Below are 21,022 nucleotides of genomic sequence, written 5' to 3' on the forward strand. Positions count from 1 at the left end.
GCAACACTGACATTATACACAAGTGAAATACTAACCAGCACTTCTATTTTGTTATCTGTACCTGTTTAATAATGCTGAGGTGCTGCTTTTCTGTTTCTGTTCGTTTTTTCAATTCATCTTTTAAGTTGTCCTTTTCTGAGCAAATTTCCAAAATCAATTCCTGATGTTTTTTATTTTCTTTAATCAATCTGTAAAGAAAAAAATAATTAAAAACAAGGTACATCAGTACTAGGGTTTTTTGGTTGCTTGTTTTCAATCTTGAGATGCATGGTATTTGCTCTTTGATCTGCAAGTTTTATTGGAAGCCAGAAACCCTAAAAAAAGAATAATGTGCATGTGGACCTTAACTCCAGCAAGCAGCCACCTCCTTGTGAGCAAACTGCTTGTTTCCAGCATTTTAGGGTTGCTGTGGTCCATAATAACATGGGACATTTGGTAACCCTATGAAACTACAAAACAGTAAATGTTAGTAATTTTAAGGTAATGTAAGATAGTAATTTCCGGTCAGATAGTCTCACCAGTCATTTATCTGAAAACAGAAGTTTTATTAATTTCATGGATTTCTCAGTGTACCCATGGAAGTTCACAACCTGGTAAGAAACAGAATCCTGATTTTTAAGTCCTAAGTAGGTAAAAGGCATCCCTGCCCAGACTCCTTATAAAGTTCAGTTTTTAGTAATAGTTCCAATTAAGCTGTTTGAAGCCAACTCAGACCTAGTTTGACACTCCACATAAAACTCAGAAGTTACATAGTCAGAACTGCTGAATAAAGAGTCTCAAATGTATTTACAGATACTATTACATGGTGGGTATTTAAGGCCACTAATTGCATGAATTTGTGGAAGGCATGCATTTACCTGAAAGATACTTAAATATTCCTTTATCCCCTCCACTTTGTTGAAAAAAAAAATCCTAGAACAACTAGTCTCCTTAATTGCAAGGAATGTAAAACCATCAGTTACAGAGAGCTTAGCACCTGTGATCTGTTTTTTAATCTATTAATAAATATTTCAGGATTACAAGTTCTTAATTCACACCACAGCTGCTCACAGATCATAGATCTGATCACAGGAGACAACTGGGCTACTTCCAGATGATGTTACAAGAAATTCTGCTGATCATAAAGGGACAAAACAAATACAACCCAGAACACCCTTTGACCAAACACAAAATGTTCCACAGCAGTTTCACACTCCTGAGGTGAGTTCCCAAGTGTCAAATGGTTGCAGCTGGCCAAAATAAAAAGAGGTATGTTTTTACATAAATTGGTTCATGGCTGAAAATGCTGCCCTGCCTCTGAGTTTTTTAATAAGGAAAACTCTTTACTTCATGATCTCCTGGAATTACCCGCTCTACACACCCACCGTTTCCCACTCCTCCTCTGCAACTTCTCAATGTCTAATTGTGCATTCTCAAGCTTTCCTGTCATCAACTAACTTTCCTCACATGGATGTTTCTGTCAGAGGTTAACTGGGGAAGTGCAAGAGAATACTTTCCCTACTGGGACTCTCTCCCTCCATCTGGTTTTCGTTCCTTTGATGTCCTGCTGTATCATGGTGTTGGAGAGCCTTATACGAAAAGTAATCACTCATTTCCAGTATTGCAAAAAGGAATAAATATTAAGTTAGAGGCTACATTTTGTTAGCAAAAAAACACTTTTAAAGAGGCAACAAAATAATAAACGCCAAGTAAGGAATCATGAAATCAAGCAATGAACTGGCATTTGATGAACAGAAATATTCATGTTGAATACTGCCTGGTAGAACTATTTAGCCCAGTTCATTATAACAACACTTACAAGCCGTGCATTTCAGAAGTCCTTCTATAAAATGTGCAAAGAGTAGTTTATCTATATATGACACTTCCAACTCAAACAATACTCTCATCTGATGAATGACTTTGGATGATGACAGGAGATTGAATACTACTTGAAAAAGAAACATGCAATTTTAAACATAAATAAAATGCCCACTGTGACAGTTAGTACTTTCAAAGATTAATTTCTCCACAGACACATATGGACTGAATGAATCCAGGACTATTTTTAAATCTCCATTACTGCTGCAGTATTTAAGTAATTCTAGACATTGGCAAGCAATTCAATGACACAGTTGGGTATTCAGTTCCTGCCAAATCCTGCAAGAATTCAGACATCTAAGCACACACTTTTGTTTACATGTACCACAAGTAAAAATGATTCCTCACTTAAAAAGCAACTTTAAAGGCTCATTAACTATCCTCATACCAACCTGAGACAACTTATTTCACACCAAAATATTGTATGCAGGTGCACACAACATGCAGCCAAAATTGTTCAGCACACACTTCCAACTGTGATGCACATACTCAAATACTCACTTTGTAATAGTTTGCTCTTGCTGCAGGTATTTATCCTGTACACATTTTTCAAACACAGCCAAGGCACGTTCACCCTTCTGCACACCATTGGGGAGCTTTGGTTCCTTTGAAAAATCTGTGGATAAGAGTTCAGACTCTATTTCCTTTAGCAAATCCTCCTGTGAGGAAGTCTGATGTATTGTGGAAATGAGCTTCTTTGTGCAGTCTGTGTCATAAGGGCTTTCTGAATAGATTTTATCACTTGATTTTTTCACAAAGTCAGAGTCCTCCCTTAGATCCTGTAATATTTCCATTAATGACTGTTCTGTCTGGTCACTTTTTGGATCGTGTTGTTCAAGTTCTTCACTAGATAGATGTTCTGGTTTTGTGGAGCCTTCTGCCTTTCTTTCACAGTGGGCATTGGCAGAGGAGTCTGCCCCTCCACACTGCTGCTGTCCTTCTGCTGGGGCCCCATTGCTGCTGATGCCAACAGCTGCTGCATCCTGATCTGAGGGCAATGAACTCAATTCCCTTTCCAAGACACCAGCATCACCTCCAGAGCAACTGATGCTTGGGCAGTCCTCCATTCCAGATGTTTTATCAGCCTTCTCATTATCTGGGGACTTGAAAGAGGCATCATCTGACAGATTGGCTGGCTCCAGTGTGCTCTGCATTTCTGGTGAATATTCCTCCATAATCTTCCTTTGGAAATCTAGATGGAGAATTCATATTACAACACATTACATACAATATCAAAAGAGATTGAGATAGGGGAAATAAAGGCTACTAGAAAGTAAAATTAAAAGTGCAAAAATATTTAGATACAAGTTATACAGAGTTTGTTGATCTTTCAGCCCAACTTTTACGTAAATAGTCCAAAATATAAAGTTTTTCTAAGAGAAGGTGAGACACCAGGGATAGTGAAGACACCAAGGAAGCAGAGAGACAGTAAATGCAAAAACAATAAAACAGCAGAACTTTTTAGAACTAATAATTCTACCATTTAAATCCATAAAAAACCCAAGTAATCACTTCTAAGAAATACTTCATGACAAGAAATAACCTCCAAAAATTAAGCATCCGAAGTCTTACAGCTTTCACTTCCCTACACAATTTGAAAGCAACAATATGTCTTGACTTACTCATTTTTACAACATAGGGTGACTCCCTGGTCCAGCCAGAATATCCCACTTCATTACTGTCATGTCCTCACTGAGTATCCATACAGTAAAATGCATCTGCACCCAGGAAACTAAGGGAAGGGGCTGGGGGATAATGGAGGTGAGATTCTCTTTTCCCATCTGTTTTCAAGCAACCAAAATCCCCTGTGGAAGAGCACAGATGGTCTGTGGCAAATCTGCTCTCTCAAACAGTAGGTTGCAGAGCAAGAACTTAAAAAGCTCAGTAGAAGCTCTTTAGAAGCACTAGAAGGACACCACATTGAGATCCAAAAAGCCAGAATAATTATGGAAGAGCCTGGGTTTAATACTGTATCTTCTTTTTCAGGAACCCCAGATGGTCCTGTATCTGAAAAGACTACTGGCATTTTTAGCAAGCACAGTAAGCCCTTATTTCCATTAGGAGAAATTCATTACAGCAGTCCTAACTTTTACATGCAACCCTATCCTCCTACACCAGGTAATTTAGGCTATTTATAAACAAGGCAAACTTTTTATTTATAATTTCCTCTCTGCTATTTCAAGAGCTATCTCAAAGGAAGTGCTTACTTGCCACATCAAGCTTGTTTCCATCCTTGCTTTCTGACTTGTTCAGCTCTCCCTTACACCATCTGAGCCACTCAGGTACCTGCTCCATGCTCCTCCCTCTGCCTCAGCCTGTAAGGAAATCCCTTTGTGCTGCTTGGCTTCACTCCACTCCCCCAGAGTGCTGCCTTATTAACCAACACTTCCTACTGAGGCTCACACTGTTAAAACAGAGAGATTTATGAATCCCATTATACCTGTCACCAACTGCTATCACTGTCACCTTTCACTGCTAGGCACAGAAAGCAGCTCCAGACCACCTATTTCTACCAGGAAATACCATCCCACAAAACACCTCCCAAAAGTACCTGAAAACTACAGCTGGGCTACAACTGGCATTTAATCAGCAAGAGGGAAGCACATGGAAAACTGAGCATTCAGCTCAGAGTATGGAAGGGAACATATCACAACTGGCCAAGAGTCACAAATGAGCAAATGAGAATCACATACTTTTTAAATAACAAGAAAACGAATTTTCCTTTTTTGGTTTCCAAGAAAAAATAAATCCCCAATGCTACAGCCTCTAACCCAGTATAAATCAGTAGGAACCAGAATACAGGTGGTAAGGGAGAGGTACAATGAATCACAGAGATGGGGAGTGAGAGTCTCTATACAATGTGACAAGGATTCCCCATTCTACAAACAGATTTTCTCTGGTATTAATAAAATCCCTGACTACCCTTCACTTCAAAATGTTTATGTTTAGGTAAACACTGAAAACAGCAAATCCCACCACCTGGTTTGTGCAGTCCAAACAAATTCTCTTTTGGAACCCATGTACCCTTTGATAACTTCTGCTAGTAGTGAAAATTCACTGAATGTACTACTGTTATTCTCAAACAAAACACACCCAACTGGCAGTCTCAATGTGAAAGTAAAAGTGAGTATAACTGCAAGAAAAAGTACTCAGTTTGATAGTACCAGAACACATTAGTTCCTACTTAATTAAAATGCTGTTAAAAACCAATGCTTTCACATTAGTGCACTTTAAACAATCAATAACCATAAGATAATTTGCAAATGATGCAGTTAAGATGGAAGACAAATTCACCTTCTAGTATCTGTTCACTCTTGTCAAAAGTAGTTTATCATCCACACACTCAGCTGTAAAAGGTATGGTATTAGCATAAAGCTGAGGAACTGGTTTTTTCTCTAGTAGTTACACCAGTCCAAGCTCTTGATGATGCTTTCTCTGGAACAATCAGAGGGTTTTTTACCTCATTTTAACCCTTTTTTAAAGTACCTTCTGAAGTGGTACAGAACCTCCTAAAATGTGCAGTTGTTTGATGTACTACTGCCTCAAACTTGCTTGTGACTGCCCAGCTACTGCAGTTCACCTTCACCACAAGAAAGGGAGTGGTAAAATCAGATACATGAACTTCCATGCTGGTTGTTACACATAAAATTTCCAGTCCAGACAACAAACTGGAGGGTATTTATCTCCATATGGAAGCAACAAGCGAAAAATACAGCCCTGTTAAGAGAGTATATTAGGAAGGTAACTAAGTTTTCTTTTTGTTATGTTACTTCTTTCTGTAAATAATAATGGGAATTAGTAATACAAAGACTAATTTACATAGAAGTAGAAACACAATTATTTGTACAGCTCAGTCACAGAGAAAAAAACCTCACTGAATCCATATCCATAATAACTTAGTTATTATTAATCATAAATAAAGTGTAGGTTTTATATCAAGCACAGGAGGAATTTGAGTAATGATTATACAAATCAGTTAAAGCAAGAAAAGCAAATTATGATGATTCAGTGTTCCCTGCAGACATACTTTAATTTTCAGTGGTACCTAGAATATAATTTACCACATTAAGTTCACAGTCTTTATGATTTCAATACACTGGATTTAGCCTTATCTGCCCAAATCTGCCCAGACCTATCTGCACCTGCTCATGACATACATAGACCTTTCCTCCTGCTACTATCACTGAATAATATTAGCTTTTACATTCTAACTACTAACTCTTAAAAAAAACCAAATAATTGATCACAGGATCACAGTTTATTTTCACACCAGAAGTGTCCAGACAAAGAACGCATGTGGAGCAGCTGCCAATGCAAATTCATACTGATAGTCAAATGTCTCTTGAATATTCAAAGTTTGTTCTGACTACCTCAGGCAACTGAATATAACAGATATTTCCTATATAATGCCAGAGACAGAAAACTGCAGTGATGTCACCAAAGAAAAGGCACATGGTTTGTAAGCAAAACATTTTGTGTGGTAGAAGAATCAATGCTGCCAGTCTAGCAGTAGCCAATTGAGATGAAACATGCTAATATTTGATTGTTGCACATCAAACATACAAATCCATCAAGCTCCAGATAATATTGATAGAAGCTCCACACCTTTCCAGGTTTAATATCCATCTTGTATTACCCTACTCATCCTTACAAATTACTGTTCCAAAATCAGGGATGTACTAAGGTTATGTATTAAAGAAACAAAATAGTTTAGTTGCCTCTTATGATATCTTCATAAAGTATCAAAAACAATCAAAAAAAGCAAATCTTGACTGAACTGGCTTATGCTTAAACATCAAACAAGCACAGAGTGTGACAGCAAAGTGCTGGGTTCTTGCACTGTTTAACAAAGCTTCTACCTTCAACCACCTGCTCTGCCCCCTCCTTAGCCTGACGATCATCTGGACCACAGGGCAGAAGTGTGATGTTTGTCCCACCCCAAAGTGAGAGTCCCTTCTGCTGCCTGTGCCACAGGAACCTCTCAAAGCAGCACTCGGAGTGGCCCAGCCCAAGCCTGCTGGCCCACATGCCATTAATGACTGCCATCCCTTAAGGGCAGCACATGAAAAACTCTGTCACTGCCTTGTGACACCTTCTGCAGCTGTGACAGGACTCTTTGCCATGACTGGGCTCACATAACTGGTCTGACCAGTCATCCTCCTCTCCTTTACAGCTCGAACACGTCCTCCCCATGCTCCTGCTCCTGTTCCACAGCAGAGGCAGCTGGCTGAGTTTTCCCCAGTGCAGAGACACAAAGCCACACAAGTGGAAACACATCAATTCAGATCCTGGTGATGAGAGCAGCAGGAATGAGGAACAGGAGCACAGCTCAGGCACGTTTGCAAAACGCCTCCCCATACATCAGAACACAGCCAAGTTGCACCCTTCAAAATCAAAACTGCCTTTTTTTTTTTAACACCACTATTTTTTCCCCTTTTCTTTGCATCTTTGAAGAAGAGATGTGTTCTTCAAAGATGCAAAGAGCATACATACTTTTCATCATTATTCACAAAACTAAGTTTAAATCTGCATCAGCATGTTTGATCTCCACGTTCCAATGTAACATCTAAAATGAGTAAGTAGTTAAACAGCTGGACACACAACATTAAAGGCTGGTACTGGCAAGGGTTACAACCATTTATCACACTACTTAAACTAAGATGTGCTTATCTCCTAAATTGCTGATAGCACAACTGACTGGAATCAGAGGCAGGGAGGAGAGAGACTGCCAATGGAGTGTGTGAACAGCACACCAGCTTTTGAATACAAATGTCTCCCAGGTATGTCAAAGACAAGGAAACAGCAATTTTTTAATTCACTTTCTGTTACACAACAGAAACGTCTTCTACTAACTGCTAACCAAATGATAAAAATAACAAATACGACAATGAGTAATTTAAGCTCTTCACGGAAGTATCTGACACAATGAAAGTACTGATTATCCGGGGAGAACATCAAAAATCTCACTACACACTCCTGTAACATGACAACAAAAGGAAGAAAAAAAAAATTCCTGTAGCTACCTTCAGCAGCAGTCCAGAGAAGCTTATGCTGTAACAGCAAATTCTCACTTCAGAGTCCATCCACTGGCACAGAGAAAAGCAGCTTTTGTAACACTCAGTCCTCCTCTTTCCTCTGCTGAAAGAATGTACACTCCTAACTTTTTAAGGGAGCTGCTGGCACCCTCATCCCCTGGCTGTTCATCCACTGGACTGGTTGAAAATCCTTCCCACCATGGCAGTACTGCTAATTCCAATTAGGAACACCACCTTTCCAGCTCTAGCCTGCTATCCAATGACTACAGGCCAATGCCGAGGTTCTGGTGTGTTTTATTTCAATATTATGCCCTTCCAAACTGCCTTTTCAACATTCCTATTACATACAAATGTGATTCTTTTAAATCCCTGACTACAAGGCCTTTCCTAAGCAGATGCACTACTAATGCTACTATTTAATTTTTTAAAATTGATAGAATTTGACCCAAACTCTCAATACTTATAAATATTTAAGAAGGAGGAAATTATTTTGTTTCAGCCAATTTCAAAATACATGTGAGATGACAGCTAAAGAAACACACTAAATGGTAACTATAGGAAACTGCCACTGAGGTGAGGCTATCTAGAAGACTTCACTAACAAAAAGGGGAAAAAAGAAAGTGTGCCTTGTCACCTAGTAACTATCACAATGGGGCTCTTTACAGCAAACAGATTAAAGAATGACAGAAGTGTGTGCCTGGGGTGGTTCTGTAAGCAAACTTAAGGTCAAGGTCCTGAGAAACAAAAATCACTGCTTCAAAAGAAAAAAATATATATTTATACTTCAATGCCTAAACATACTCTAGAGAGGGGGGCAAAAAGGGCAGGAAGGAATAATGCTTCACGGATGTGTGACTATACAAAACCTTGTTCAATCCAGGCTTGAAATGAAAGTGAAGAGCATTGAGATAAGTGACTCTGAGGCACAAAACCTTCTGAAAGGGAAATAATAAGAACTTAATGCAGCAAATGCAGCTCACTGGACACAGACACATTCAACTACACATTATATAATATAATGGCCAGTAGCAGTCAATTATTTTAGCTCCTTTCAACAAGGAAGGCTTCTGCATCATCTTTGGGCAGGTGTTTTCCACACCTGGCTGTGCTGATAAGAGAGGCCTTGTAGCACTGTCACTGATGAAGAGGGAATCATCTACTCTCCAAAAAAGTACATGTGTGATCCATAAAATTGTAAAAAAGCAGTTCTCTCATCAGCCCAGACCATATATGCTCTTTACCTCTGGATATGTAAAAAGCATCCAGACAGGTTCTATAGGATATGAAACAAGCTCATTTTTAAACAGAACACGGGGTAGCTTTCCTCTTTCCATTTCATATCAGTCACAGCAGAGTACTCACATTTCATTTAGTAACAGATTAAAGTCTCAAAACTACTCAAAGCTGCCACAGAGTTGTGATGCATTTCAGAGAGTAGGTGGGTGACAAGGAAAGGAATGATGCAGTGCTCTGTAAGTCATAGGCAGATGACTCCAACACTCAGCAGTGTCCCCTAAGGACCATGACACAGCCTGGCAAGCAGCTCAGCGACAGAAAAACCTGGTGACACCAACACAAGCACCCCAAACTCCCAGAAGTCCCTACTTGTCCTATACTAATGTCACCTCAGGACTCAGAGCTGCTCAGTCACTGCAGTGTGTGCTGTAAACTTGCTAAGGAATCACTGCACACCTCTAAACAAAGTCCATGTTATTTACAGGAAAAACCTACCTAGAAAATAAGGCCCTTGAAATTGCTTCAGAGCAATTCTCTTAGTGCTGTAATTTGTGACCTGTACTTCCTGGTTCTTTGTCAAGAACTGGATTATAACTCACAAAATTGCTGCTGTTACTCTTTATTTTGTTTTCCAAGATGGCAAATTCTGAAGAAAAGTTCCACTGGAAATTCATCATAAAAAGTCCAAGCAAATGCCCTTAAGCAATGTATCTTCAAATGCTCTGTAACACTCACAATCCTTCCATACATGTTCTGGTTTCTGAACTGCAGCTCAGGTTTAATCTCCAGTGTCAGCAACCAGGAGAAGGGATGCTTGTCCTCTGGAGAGTTTTTTATGGAGACAGCTAAAAAGCAGTTTATTCTTAATATCCTCAGGCTCCCCAGTGAGAGCAAACAATAGGAAGGTACTAGGGAAGTACCACACCAAAAGACTGGGCAGCAACACATAGCTCAAATAACCAGCTGTCTGTCCCAGGCACTGTTACTGCTCTCTGTAACACATTCCAACTGATTTCACAAACATCTCTGCTCTTTTCTGCATCCTTCTCTCCAATTCCACCAAAAATGTCTGTTTATGGGTTTACAGAGATTTTTGTTTGTTAGCTGATGCCAATGTTGTGGGAGCAAGAAGGGTAAAGGCAGCTCCATTTTGGTACTGAAGGTGCTGCATTCAGACATCTACAAATCACTCCAGTTTTGGCAAAACTGAATTTGGGAAAGCAGACATCCAGCTTGCCTACATATACAGAAAGTTGTTGTGTTTCTCTCTGCATAGCCCAGTACTAGATGAACAGAAAATACTACACTCTAGCTAAACCAGGTAGAAATGTAATGCTTTCACAGTGACTGCCCTGTTTGTTCACCTGCAAAAAATTTCCGAAACCTAAGTAGAGCACTGAAGCACCTGAAACTGTAGCTGGTCTAAAGAGATACCAGGAACTGATCACTTTTATTACTCTGGCTTTCTAACAGTCCTCCAATCAAAAGGCCTGTTCATTGATATTAAATTGATTAAAATGCAGCCATGTGAATTTGCAAGAGGAGGTTATGTGCATTTTACAGCTACTTTGAAGATTTACACTTACACCTCAAGCCACATTGTAAATCACTCTCCCATTACTCCAGCTCTCAACTACCAGTTAAAGCTCTCAGCAACCTGCTCAGACACACCTGTGGACTGGACTCAGCTACAAATGAAATGTCCACTATGTCTTACAGTGTTCTGTCTCTTGACCTGTAAAAGCACTGAGAACAAGCAGTTCCCCATCTTAGCAACAGCTTGCAGGTGAGCAGAGACTTCAGCTCTTTCTGCTGGAATGGAATTTAACATTTATTTCACATGCAAGTAAGGGCTGCCTTTCACTCAGTAATACTGAGCAGTGTTTCAAAACATACCTTTCTTCTGACACGATTTTCAAAAATTCTTATTAAGATCAGCAATGCTCTAAATCTAACCTGAGACAGCAGTTTTACATTTAATCCTTGGAAGTTGTTATTCAACAGTAACTATGATTTTAAAAAGGAGGCTATTGTACATTCCAACTCAGAATCAATATATACTCTCCACCATTTAAACTACTCTGCCCCTTATTCATCCCCATTAAAGAATATATAATACTTAATTCAATCCACAGATTGATTTTTAAAAAAGTTCATTACACATAAGCAGAATCCCATCTTGGAAGCACCTCTCTTCATGTAAGCAGCTACTGAAGCTCATGAAGCAAAAATAAATAAATAACTTTACCAAAAGCACATTTATCATTTAGAGTGCAATAACAGGTTGGTTCTTTTCCCATTCACTGCAGCACAGACTAAAGGCACTGCTAAAGAGATTTTTTATACTGCCTTACATTTCCACTCATGCATTAGAAGTGACATATGACTGAAACATCAACAGTCAAAAGACTTTTGTGATAAAGCTCTGATGCTCATCAGAGGACCCCACTAAAAGCAAAAGCTGCATATGAGCAGCATCTGAACAGTTCAGTTACAGACCCACTTCCCTCTTGCAGGTTCCTGAGCAACAAAAAGAGAGTACAAGTGCTTTAGCCAGGTCAATTGCAAATTCAAGAGTTAATGTGAGATGCAGTATAATCCAGCGTAACACTGGAGATGGACTTTGTATTTCAAAGACTTAGGAGTTATTGGCTGAAGAATACTAAAGAGAATAATGATTTGTAGCATTTTTCTTGACAAGTCACACAGATGAAGCAACCAGCAATCCAATTTAAAAAAGCTTCACAAATGCCCCAGTATTTATTAGAAAGAACAAAACTTGCCTGAACAGTTTGTTCCACAAAGGTCTGTTCGTCTCCTTTAGCTATCATGCTATAAAATATTCCACTAGAAACACAATCTTAGATAAATCACAACAGAAAAATAAAGTACTTTCTATTATCTTTGAAGACATTATCCTAAGCCAGAGATATTAAAGTAACCATTAACAGCCAGACACCTGTTATAATCAGCTTCCATTTAAATTCAATTTCCAACCTATTACACTCAGGTAAGAGATGAACCTGCATATAATGCTACCATGTGTATAATGACAACTCAAGAAAAAAAGAATAATTTTGGGGTATAAAAATATTTCTAGCTTCTTACATGTGTAAGCTGCTCATTGCAAAATTCAAAATGCCTCTTTTCACGAACTTTTACACAATAATTATTACTTAAGCAAACTAAAATGCTTTTCCAAGTCACTGCCAACCTGTCATTGCATTGCAGAACGCATGGTAACAATTTTACATGACAATAAGACTAAAAACAAAACTGAAGAGAAAATTTTATAGCTTGTTTTAGTTTACTGTAATCCTAATAATACTTTTACCTAAACTAATCTGGACAGACTGACCACGCCTTTCTACTTCACTTGTTGGGTGAAGCTTTTGGTTTCTTTTTCCTAAGGCTACTTTTTCCATAGCTACTGTCTATGAGTCAACACAGTGATCAGCAAAACACACTGTCCTATTGTTTCCAGTTAATACCCAGCTTACCTGTGTTTTGCATGGTATCTTTACCAAGAACTCTGTCTCAAATGGCTTTCTCAGACTAAGTATTACATCACCAGGTAACACTGCAAAACAGGGAAGCTCAAGTACTAGAGATAACTCTGTTTTCAACTGCAGTTTGTTTAAAACAGGATTCTGCTAAAGACTTCTGGTTTTCATAAGATACAAAAGATACAGCTCTACTGTATAGCAGCTGTGTTGAGAGACAAATCAAAGGTTTGAACTAAATTGAAAAGGATGGGATAAAAAGGTCCCAAAAAAACCAGGTGTTTTGCATAATCTAGTGTGAGATGAATGTCAAAGTCTTTCTGGCTGCAGATTTATATATTTGTTTACAATTCCACATCAAACATTAAGAGCAGCAAGCCACCCAAGTTATGAAACATACTAGAAGGAGATGAACTGGACTGGAAAGCATCACACTACCTAAGACGGAATTCTTAAGAAGAAGAGATGATGTTGATCACCACTGTTTGTACTCCATACAAAAGAGGGTGGCCATGAGATGTCACATACTCCTAGCTATCCTGTATTTACACACAACACACACATAGGAAGCAAAAGAAACATACCAGAGTCCCACCCACACTAGGTGTCCCAATATTAATTCACTTTTGCCCAAGAGCAAATAAAAGTGAAAAAGCTACCTGTACAATGGGCCATGGAGTGCTCCAGCCCAGGCAGGACTTGACACAATTTTTGACTCAACTCACACAAAAACCTGCTTTGATGCATGTGCTTGAAGGGCAGGAGTGGAACAGTGACTATACAAAGTCACAGTACTCAAAGGATTTCCTTGCTTTTGTCAGTTTAACACTTCAACTCCATTATTCTTCTCAGGTTTTTAATGTGACTTCATTAAACACCAAGGGCAGTGCCAAAGTGCAGAGCTCAGCACTTCCATCAGTTCTTTGAACATGAGGTGAGTACTTTAGAAGACAAGGTTTACTCAAACTTTGTATTTGCTGTTCTTTGCTTACGTCACAAGTTAGATAGTTGAATAGAAATGTACATTTCCTTCAAGGCAGCACCAGGTTTTCTATCAAACTCATGCATGTGGTTAATATTACAGTCATATTAACTCCATGTCTGGAGTCAACAGCACAACTCCAAAATAAAGTTCATCAGTTAAGGTTTAACAAGGGAGACTGGATTTGTTCCCATCATAACACAAGTCATGGGGTAACCTTAAGAGTGTTATTTTTTGTCACAGGAGCCCCAATATTGGAAGCTCCTGTACCAGGGGAAAACAACACATTAGCAACAGCATCCTTTTACTGTGAGCACCACACAAGGCCTGGATACTTCAGGGTTTACACACAGACTTGCAATCTTCTGTGTGTCTTCAGCACAGAACAACTCTTTCTCTTCCAAGTCAATAAAATGAGTCTCTACTTCAGCAACCAATGAAAGCAATGCCAGCAATAGAACCACTGTGACCTTTCAGGTTTTAGCACCCTGTCCTGCTTACAAGGCCAGGAGCAGCTCTGTCCTTACTAGAACCCTCTTTGCACTCACCTTCTGACACTGATAACATCATCTGTGCAAAGAAGAATGCCTTAAGGGAGGGGAAGAATCAAATTTATGACTGAGTACACAGCCTTGACAAAGCACACATTCTATGACAGGTCTTCCACACCTATAAGAGAGCCATAATTCTTGTTCACACTTCAGAAGCCAGAGCTCTGGAAGACCTTCTTACAAACCTGTTGTGTCATGGCATTGGCAAGATATGGATCTTGGAATATTTGGCACTGCAGATTGCAGCATGTTTGCTTTTCAATGCCTCCGTTCAAATGATATTTCCAGAACATGCAAAAGACTAAAATTCAGCCATGGAATTACTGTCTGTATGATCACTATATACTGAAAAACACCATTTGGGGGGATAGCAGAATTCTACTGTTTTCAAACCTGAGTTTCCCACAGTTTCTCCAGTATCCCTGGAAACAAATATGTAAACACTTCAATCCTTTAAGGATGTGAAAAACTCAACTATGAGCTCTACAGAAGACTGACTTCTATTAATTAAGAAGTAGTATTATAGACAATATTATTACAGTATCAGTATTCCATGTACTTCTTAAAATGATGGTCATAATTTTCCCCTTTATTCTGACACTGATTTGTTTCTGATGGGATTTTTTTTCACCCTCAATTTGAGGCAGCAGGGTCTTGGACTATGACTTGAAGGTAAGCATTATCCAAGCATAAAGTTCAGAACAAGTCAGCCCAGAATTAAGTACAGGATATTGATTCCTGGAGCCCACATCTACTAATTTAACATGCCTAGTAACACTATTAAATCCAGACAAATATTGCCTTTCTATTTTTAATAGCTCTTTCAAAAGCCAGCTTCAGGAAGTTCAGTATTAATTTCAGGTAACATTAAGAAACAGAGCTGCTAATTAGGATCAAATTAACCACTCCCTGTATTTGGTTCTTCAGTCCTTCTCTCCACAGTTTGAAACAGTGGACCTCACAATGCCAACAAACCACTGTCAACAACTCCAAACTGAGTCTCATAAAATGATAGAAAAATACTGTTTTAAAACCAGACAAGAAGCAATGATTGATGATTTTCAGAAAAATAAGAGCTCAAAGGCAATATATAACCAGTTATTTTTTTTATAAAACAAATGACATTTCAAATGTCATCTAACAACCTCCTGAAACATCTTCATACTTTCAGTTTCTCGTATCTCCAGAACTTAACCATCTCCTCCCTAGAGTCAATGTCAACATAAGCATTCATGGCAGGCAGTGATTACATTTCCCTGCCCACAGAGAAACACAGCTGTGGCTCACAGTTTCAGCAATTTCCTTATATATATTGGGACAGCGGCCATACCTGGATTTTTAGTGTATTCTGCTCGCAACATTTTAACTTCTGAAAAGCAGCTCTATAAGAATATAAAGCAAACCAGCACTAAAACCGGAATGCCATGCTTCTCATCTTACACACTGATTTCAATTCTCTAAGAAATCCTCTTTTGGTCTGCACAGAGTCTCACTGGAAGTATACATGTATCAGACTCACCTGTGCAGACTATATTCCAGGACAAGAGCCAAAATCTGCAAGCCTACATCATAATCATTTTGCTGAAGTCCTTTCAAACCTAGAAGGGCAAGCAGCTTTCACAAATACCATTTGCAAAAACAAGGACACGTACCCTACCGCCAACACAGCAGCCGGCTCTAAAAAATAACCTTCAGAACAGTTGCTGGGCTTTGTTATCTGCTTATTTTCCCGTACAGCAAAATCAACACGCAGTCAATGAAACAGCACAACCTAATTAATCCCGCGGAGAAGAAACAAAGAGACTGCGAGCCAGCACAGGAGCCGGCGCTGCCCGCTCGCAGGTCCTGGCCGGGAAGGTGTCGCTGTGGCAGGACCTCACCCGGCCCCGCTGTCACCTCGCTCCCTCCTGCGCCTCGCCCACGGCCCTGCCGCGACCTCTGCCAGCCCAGTGCCCGCACCTGCACGGGGAGAGCCCCTCACCACCCGGGGAATTCCGCCTCCCTCCCGTCCTTCCCCCCAGCCGCGTCCCCCAGGCTTTATCGCCCGCGGACAGTGAAGCGGATCAGCGGCCCCGCGGCCCCTGCTGAGCCCGGCGGGCAGCGCCCGGCCCGGCCCGTCCCGTCGAGCGCCGGCGTCCTCGGCCGCCCCACGCCGGCCCCTGGAGGAGCCCGGCAGTGCCCTGGCGGCTGGGGGACGCTGGCTCCGAGCACCCACCCGCCCGTCCGCCGTTCCCTCACCCGATCGCTACTGGTGCGGCGGCAGCGCGGCCATGGCGGGCGCAGCGCGATCCCGCTCCCCGCCGGCCGCCCGGCCCGGCGCGCTGACACATCAACAAAGATGGCGGCGGGGCGGGGCCGGCGGCGGGGCGGGATCGGGATCGGGACCGGGACCGGGACCGGGACCGGGATGGAGATCGGGGCAGCCCCGGGCGGCGGGGCCGGCTCGGCCCCGCGGGGATCGTGGTCCCTGCGGTGCTGCTCCGGACGGGCCGGGGGCGGGCGGGCGCTGGCGGCAGCCGCCGGGACCAGCAGGCGGCGCGGGACCCGTGTCGCCGCCTTCCCTCGCCCCCGTGCCGCTGCCGCGTTCGCAGCCGCGCCGCCCGGAGCCCGGACGGTGCTGAAAGCTCCGAGCGGCTGCGATAGCGCACAGTGCTGTGCTGTTAGTGCACTCTGCGCCAGGGGACTCTTAGGGTGCACATTGGGAACAGTTTCTTCACAGGAAGGGTGATTAGACACTGGACGCACAGCCCAGAGCGGTGGTGGAGTCACCGTCCCTGAAGGTGTTTTAAGGAAACCTGGACGGGACACTTGGTGCCGTGCTCTGCTTCACAAGGTGGTGTTGGGTCATACGTTGGACTCGATGATCTCAGAGGTGTTTTCCAGCCTAATTGATTCTGTGATTTCACACAAGATAATTTTTCAATCTGGGTGGGTTAGGGTTTTTTTCCTCATTTAAACATATGATTATGGTAAATAAGCGATCTCATGTCAGACATTCCATGGCATGATTCCATATCTAAAACCATAGATTCCATATCTAAAACCATAGACTCCATATTTAAAACCACAGCCCTGAGCAGCTGCCTCACAGCGGGATTCTTCACCCCAGCGATTTTCAGAGGGATGGTTACAAAGATGCCTTTCCTTTTAGCGAGATCCAATGCACAAGTAATGACAAATAGAATCTCCTCCCTTAAGTAAACAGCATCTCATTCTCCATAACCAACTCCTGGACATTGTGTCAAAACCCTCTGCACCCACATGCCATGCAAGAGTCAATCCAGTAACGTTAATAAACAGCTTCACTTAGCATCTGCCAGGACTTCATTCCTTATTCTGATCGGATTTAAAAAAAAAAATTTGCTGGGCATCAAAAATCTGGACTACATTTCAGTGCTAGGATCAGCAGTTTTTCAATGGAACACAAAGCTTTTTGGAATCCAGAGTATGGCATAAATGGCATTTTATTTAATAAAAAATAAATTGAAAAAATACCTTAGCAGACAGGCTGATAAGTAAAAGCAGTTGTATTTGCTATAGCTGCTCAGCTAAAATGAGCACTGGCTTCTATTCTGCCGTAACATCTTAAACATAACAATAAAAAAGATGAGAAGCTGAAAAGTCCTTGACAGTAGTGTCAACACTATTTAAAAACAACTAAAAACATTGGTGTGTTATCAACATTGTTCCCATCCTAAATCCAAAGCACAGCTCTGTACCAGCTACTTGGAAGAAAAACAACTCTATTCCAGCCAAAACCAGGACAAAATGTTTTAACTGACCTTTAAAAACAACAATGGGATCTTAGAGAAAATCAAGCTGTAAACCTTTCTGTGCCATCATAAGTATAAATCTTTCAATGTCCATTATTTTGGGAAAGATGATGCTGCTTCAGGTAACTAAACAATGTCCTAGCCATCACCTCTAAAGCTGAAATTATGCTGTGCATTCCATCTTGCTAAAAATACATAAAATAAGGTGTGGAACAGAGATAAGTAAAAAATAGTTTCTTTTCAGAAGGCAGTGCCATGCAACACTCACTCCTTAATTGTCATGCAGCACAAGTCTAAACTTTGCTTTCAGAAAGGTTCTTTGCCACTACTGCTGCTGTTCTGCAGCTGAGCTGCAAAGTCCTCACTGCTGCTCTGTAACACAGTCACTTCAGTGCCCAAATGCTCCTTTTCTTATTTGGTCTTCTAGTTCTTTAAAGACACCTGCAGAGACATCAGTATACTCTGGCTCCAGACTTTTTTAAGATTTATGCTTTTACCTTTCTGTACACTTTGTCTGCAGTCCCACTGATGTTACCTGTACGTGGTTTAGTGTGTTCCAACAGATCTGGCAGAACTTAATCTGATTTTTGCCTTTTATTCTGCACATTTTTTTTTTGAGAAGTATTAAAATCAGGTTAAGAAAATAGAGCCGATTAGTGAAGTTCTTCCTTAAAGGCAGAAGAAAAGGATTTTTTTGTACTCAGCTGGACTTCCCACAGAACTGATACTGACAGTTCTGACTCTTATAATACCTGTGCTTAAACCAAATTTTCATCTGAAGAGTATCTTATCCCCAGGAGGCAGCCGCAGATACTTAGGGAATGACAATGACCGGTCACAGAGAGAGTCCTTCCCCAAACCACTTGCATGCCTGTTAAATCAGAATGGATTACTGTACCTCTTGATTAGCCAGCCATAGCTCTTATTTGGCATATACAAATGCTGAGGAAAACAATTCCTGAGTGAAAGAACTTACCATCTGAAAGACAGACAGTCCTACACAACAGACTTGTCTGCTGCAGACAAGCTCTGCATTGCAGAGGCAGAATTTGGCCCACATATTCAAAAGGTTGTAGTTCTGGCTTTTGGCTCATGCTTTGTTATATAAAAAAAGGAAAGGAAGTGTTCATTTAATTGCTCAGCTTCCAGATGACATTTGTTAATTATCCAGAATATTTCTATAGCTTTGCCCAGGGCTTACAAACCTTACAAGGCCAAGGAGGAGCTGGCAGCAGAGTCCAGCTTGCCCAAATCCCATCTTCTGTATTTGTCAGAGGGCTGGTTTGTTGTAATGTAAAAACTGCGGGCTGAATTGATTCCTGCATTTCACATTGTGGCAAAATTGCATACAGAGTTATTATGTTCTTCATGGGGAATCACTTTCATTGTGTAACTATTTTATTCTGGGCAAGCACAGTTTGCCAGGGGTCTTTAGGGAGCACCATTCACAAAGCCCCATCTTCCCTCCACATGTCAGGTAAGGACAGCATCTCTGCTGAAGCTGCTTGCCACCACCATCACATCTGATCTATGCAAGATAAATCCCAAGTATGACTACGATCACTCAAGTGCTCTAAGTTAAAATTGGAAAAATTATTTTCATTATATGTTGCTTGGACTGTCCTTTTTCAGCATGTAGCACAGTGGTGCCTCAGCTGGTTCCTAGGAATTTAGATCCTAGAGCCAGTGACACACTGGTACAGATTCCTTTTTTTTTACATGGACTCCCATGGAAAAGACACAAAGCAATAAATACAAATCACTTTTGGGGAGATTCCAATCAGCCACAGGTGTAAAATGTTTCACAATAAGAAAAATCAGCCATTTGAATATCTCCCTAAGGAAGTGGTGGATTCCCCAGCGCTGGAGAATTTTAAAATTCAGCTGGACAGTGTGCTGAGTCATATTGTGTAGATGTTTTAAGCTACAAAGAAAGCCTAATATTTTTGAGAGAGGTTTGAATGACAGAGAAAGATTTCTTAGTGTCTTACTGGTATTAGTTCTTCCTAGGCACGAGGACTACTGGGCCAATCTTAGGGACAGAGGAACAAGGGGCAGGGAGATGATGAAGGCTGTATGATCACCATCATTGTCTCCCTGCAATCTCCCACATACAAGTGTGCCTACTCTGACATGCAATGCTGAGCAATCTGGCACGTGGATTCCTTGAAATCCCACCAAATTCCACCTAATTTTCCTTCTTCTTGTAAGAGCAGCCTCTGATCCATTCAGTTTCAGCTGGAGGTTCATGTGAGCCAAGAAGAGTCTTTCCTCTGACTTTAGTAGGTGTTATTTAAATCACTGGAGAAAACACAGCAGCCCTCAGATGTGTTGTTCACTTTTCCTTAGAGAATGCTTACTTTGGCAGACAGGATCCTAGACTTAAACACAGATGATTTAGACTGAAGTGCTGTCACAGCCAGATGCCAAATGACTTAAGGCAAAATAGCTGTGCTTCACCTACTTCTCTGTGAACAGAGATAATTATTCCCTGCTGTACAGAACATGTAACAATAAAATCCATCACTGATTTTATACACTTTAATAATAAGTACAACAATGTAGGCACTAAAATAGATCAGATTAATTTATTTTTGGTGAAAGCTTAATTGCATAGCACTGAGAACACCTGAGATCATGTCTGAGTAGTACCATAAAAGTGAAGCAGTCTTGAGGATGAAGTTTATTTTCCCATGAAAATAGACACATGGAGGTGGGAAACAAGAGTTGAAGAAAAGGGGGAAACATCTTGTATAGAAAAGAAAGAGGAAAAAGGACAAAGGAAAATGAGAATAGGTTCAAAATGGAAGATGAAGTGATGTATGTTCTCAGCTGCAGGGCAAAATTTAAACACTTTAAAATACAAATGCATCAATTTTATGTATCAAATTTCAGCCTTTTGCATAGCTCTCACAGCCATTTTCTGAATTGCTATGAAATAAATTTGGGTTACCGGTTCAACCATGGGTAATTACGGGAACGAAGATGCCGAGAGGCCTGGAGCACCTCTGATAGGGGTCAGGCTGGGGCTGTTTGCTCATCCTGGAGAAGTCTTCGGGGAGACCTGAGAGCACCTCCCAGTACC

General features: G+C 40.9%; 1 protein-coding gene across 2 annotated transcripts in view; it reads right to left on the reverse strand.

The window, feature by feature from the left end:
• Positions 1-16,661, reverse strand: part of CCDC186 (coiled-coil domain containing 186) — a 34,966-nt gene extending 18,305 nt beyond the window's left edge. Inside the window, exons 1-3 of one of the 2 annotated variants that reach the window (XM_056494457.1) lie at positions 16,403-16,661; positions 2,359-3,049; positions 62-188 (exon numbers count right to left, since the gene is read on the reverse strand). In XM_056494457.1, coding sequence (XP_056350432.1) covers positions 62-188; positions 2,359-3,032 — 801 coding nt within the window. In that variant the 5' untranslated portion in view covers positions 3,033-3,049; positions 16,403-16,661. Of the gene's footprint in view, positions 1-61; positions 189-2,358; positions 3,050-16,379 lie in introns of both variants that reach the window. The other variant, XM_056494456.1, reaches the window with a different exon arrangement.
• Positions 16,662-21,022: the final 4,361 nt, after the last annotated feature.

The sequence above is a fragment of the Oenanthe melanoleuca genome, chromosome 6 (genome assembly GCF_029582105.1).
Source record: "Oenanthe melanoleuca isolate GR-GAL-2019-014 chromosome 6, OMel1.0, whole genome shotgun sequence".
Lineage (NCBI taxonomy): Eukaryota > Metazoa > Chordata > Aves > Passeriformes > Muscicapidae > Oenanthe > Oenanthe melanoleuca.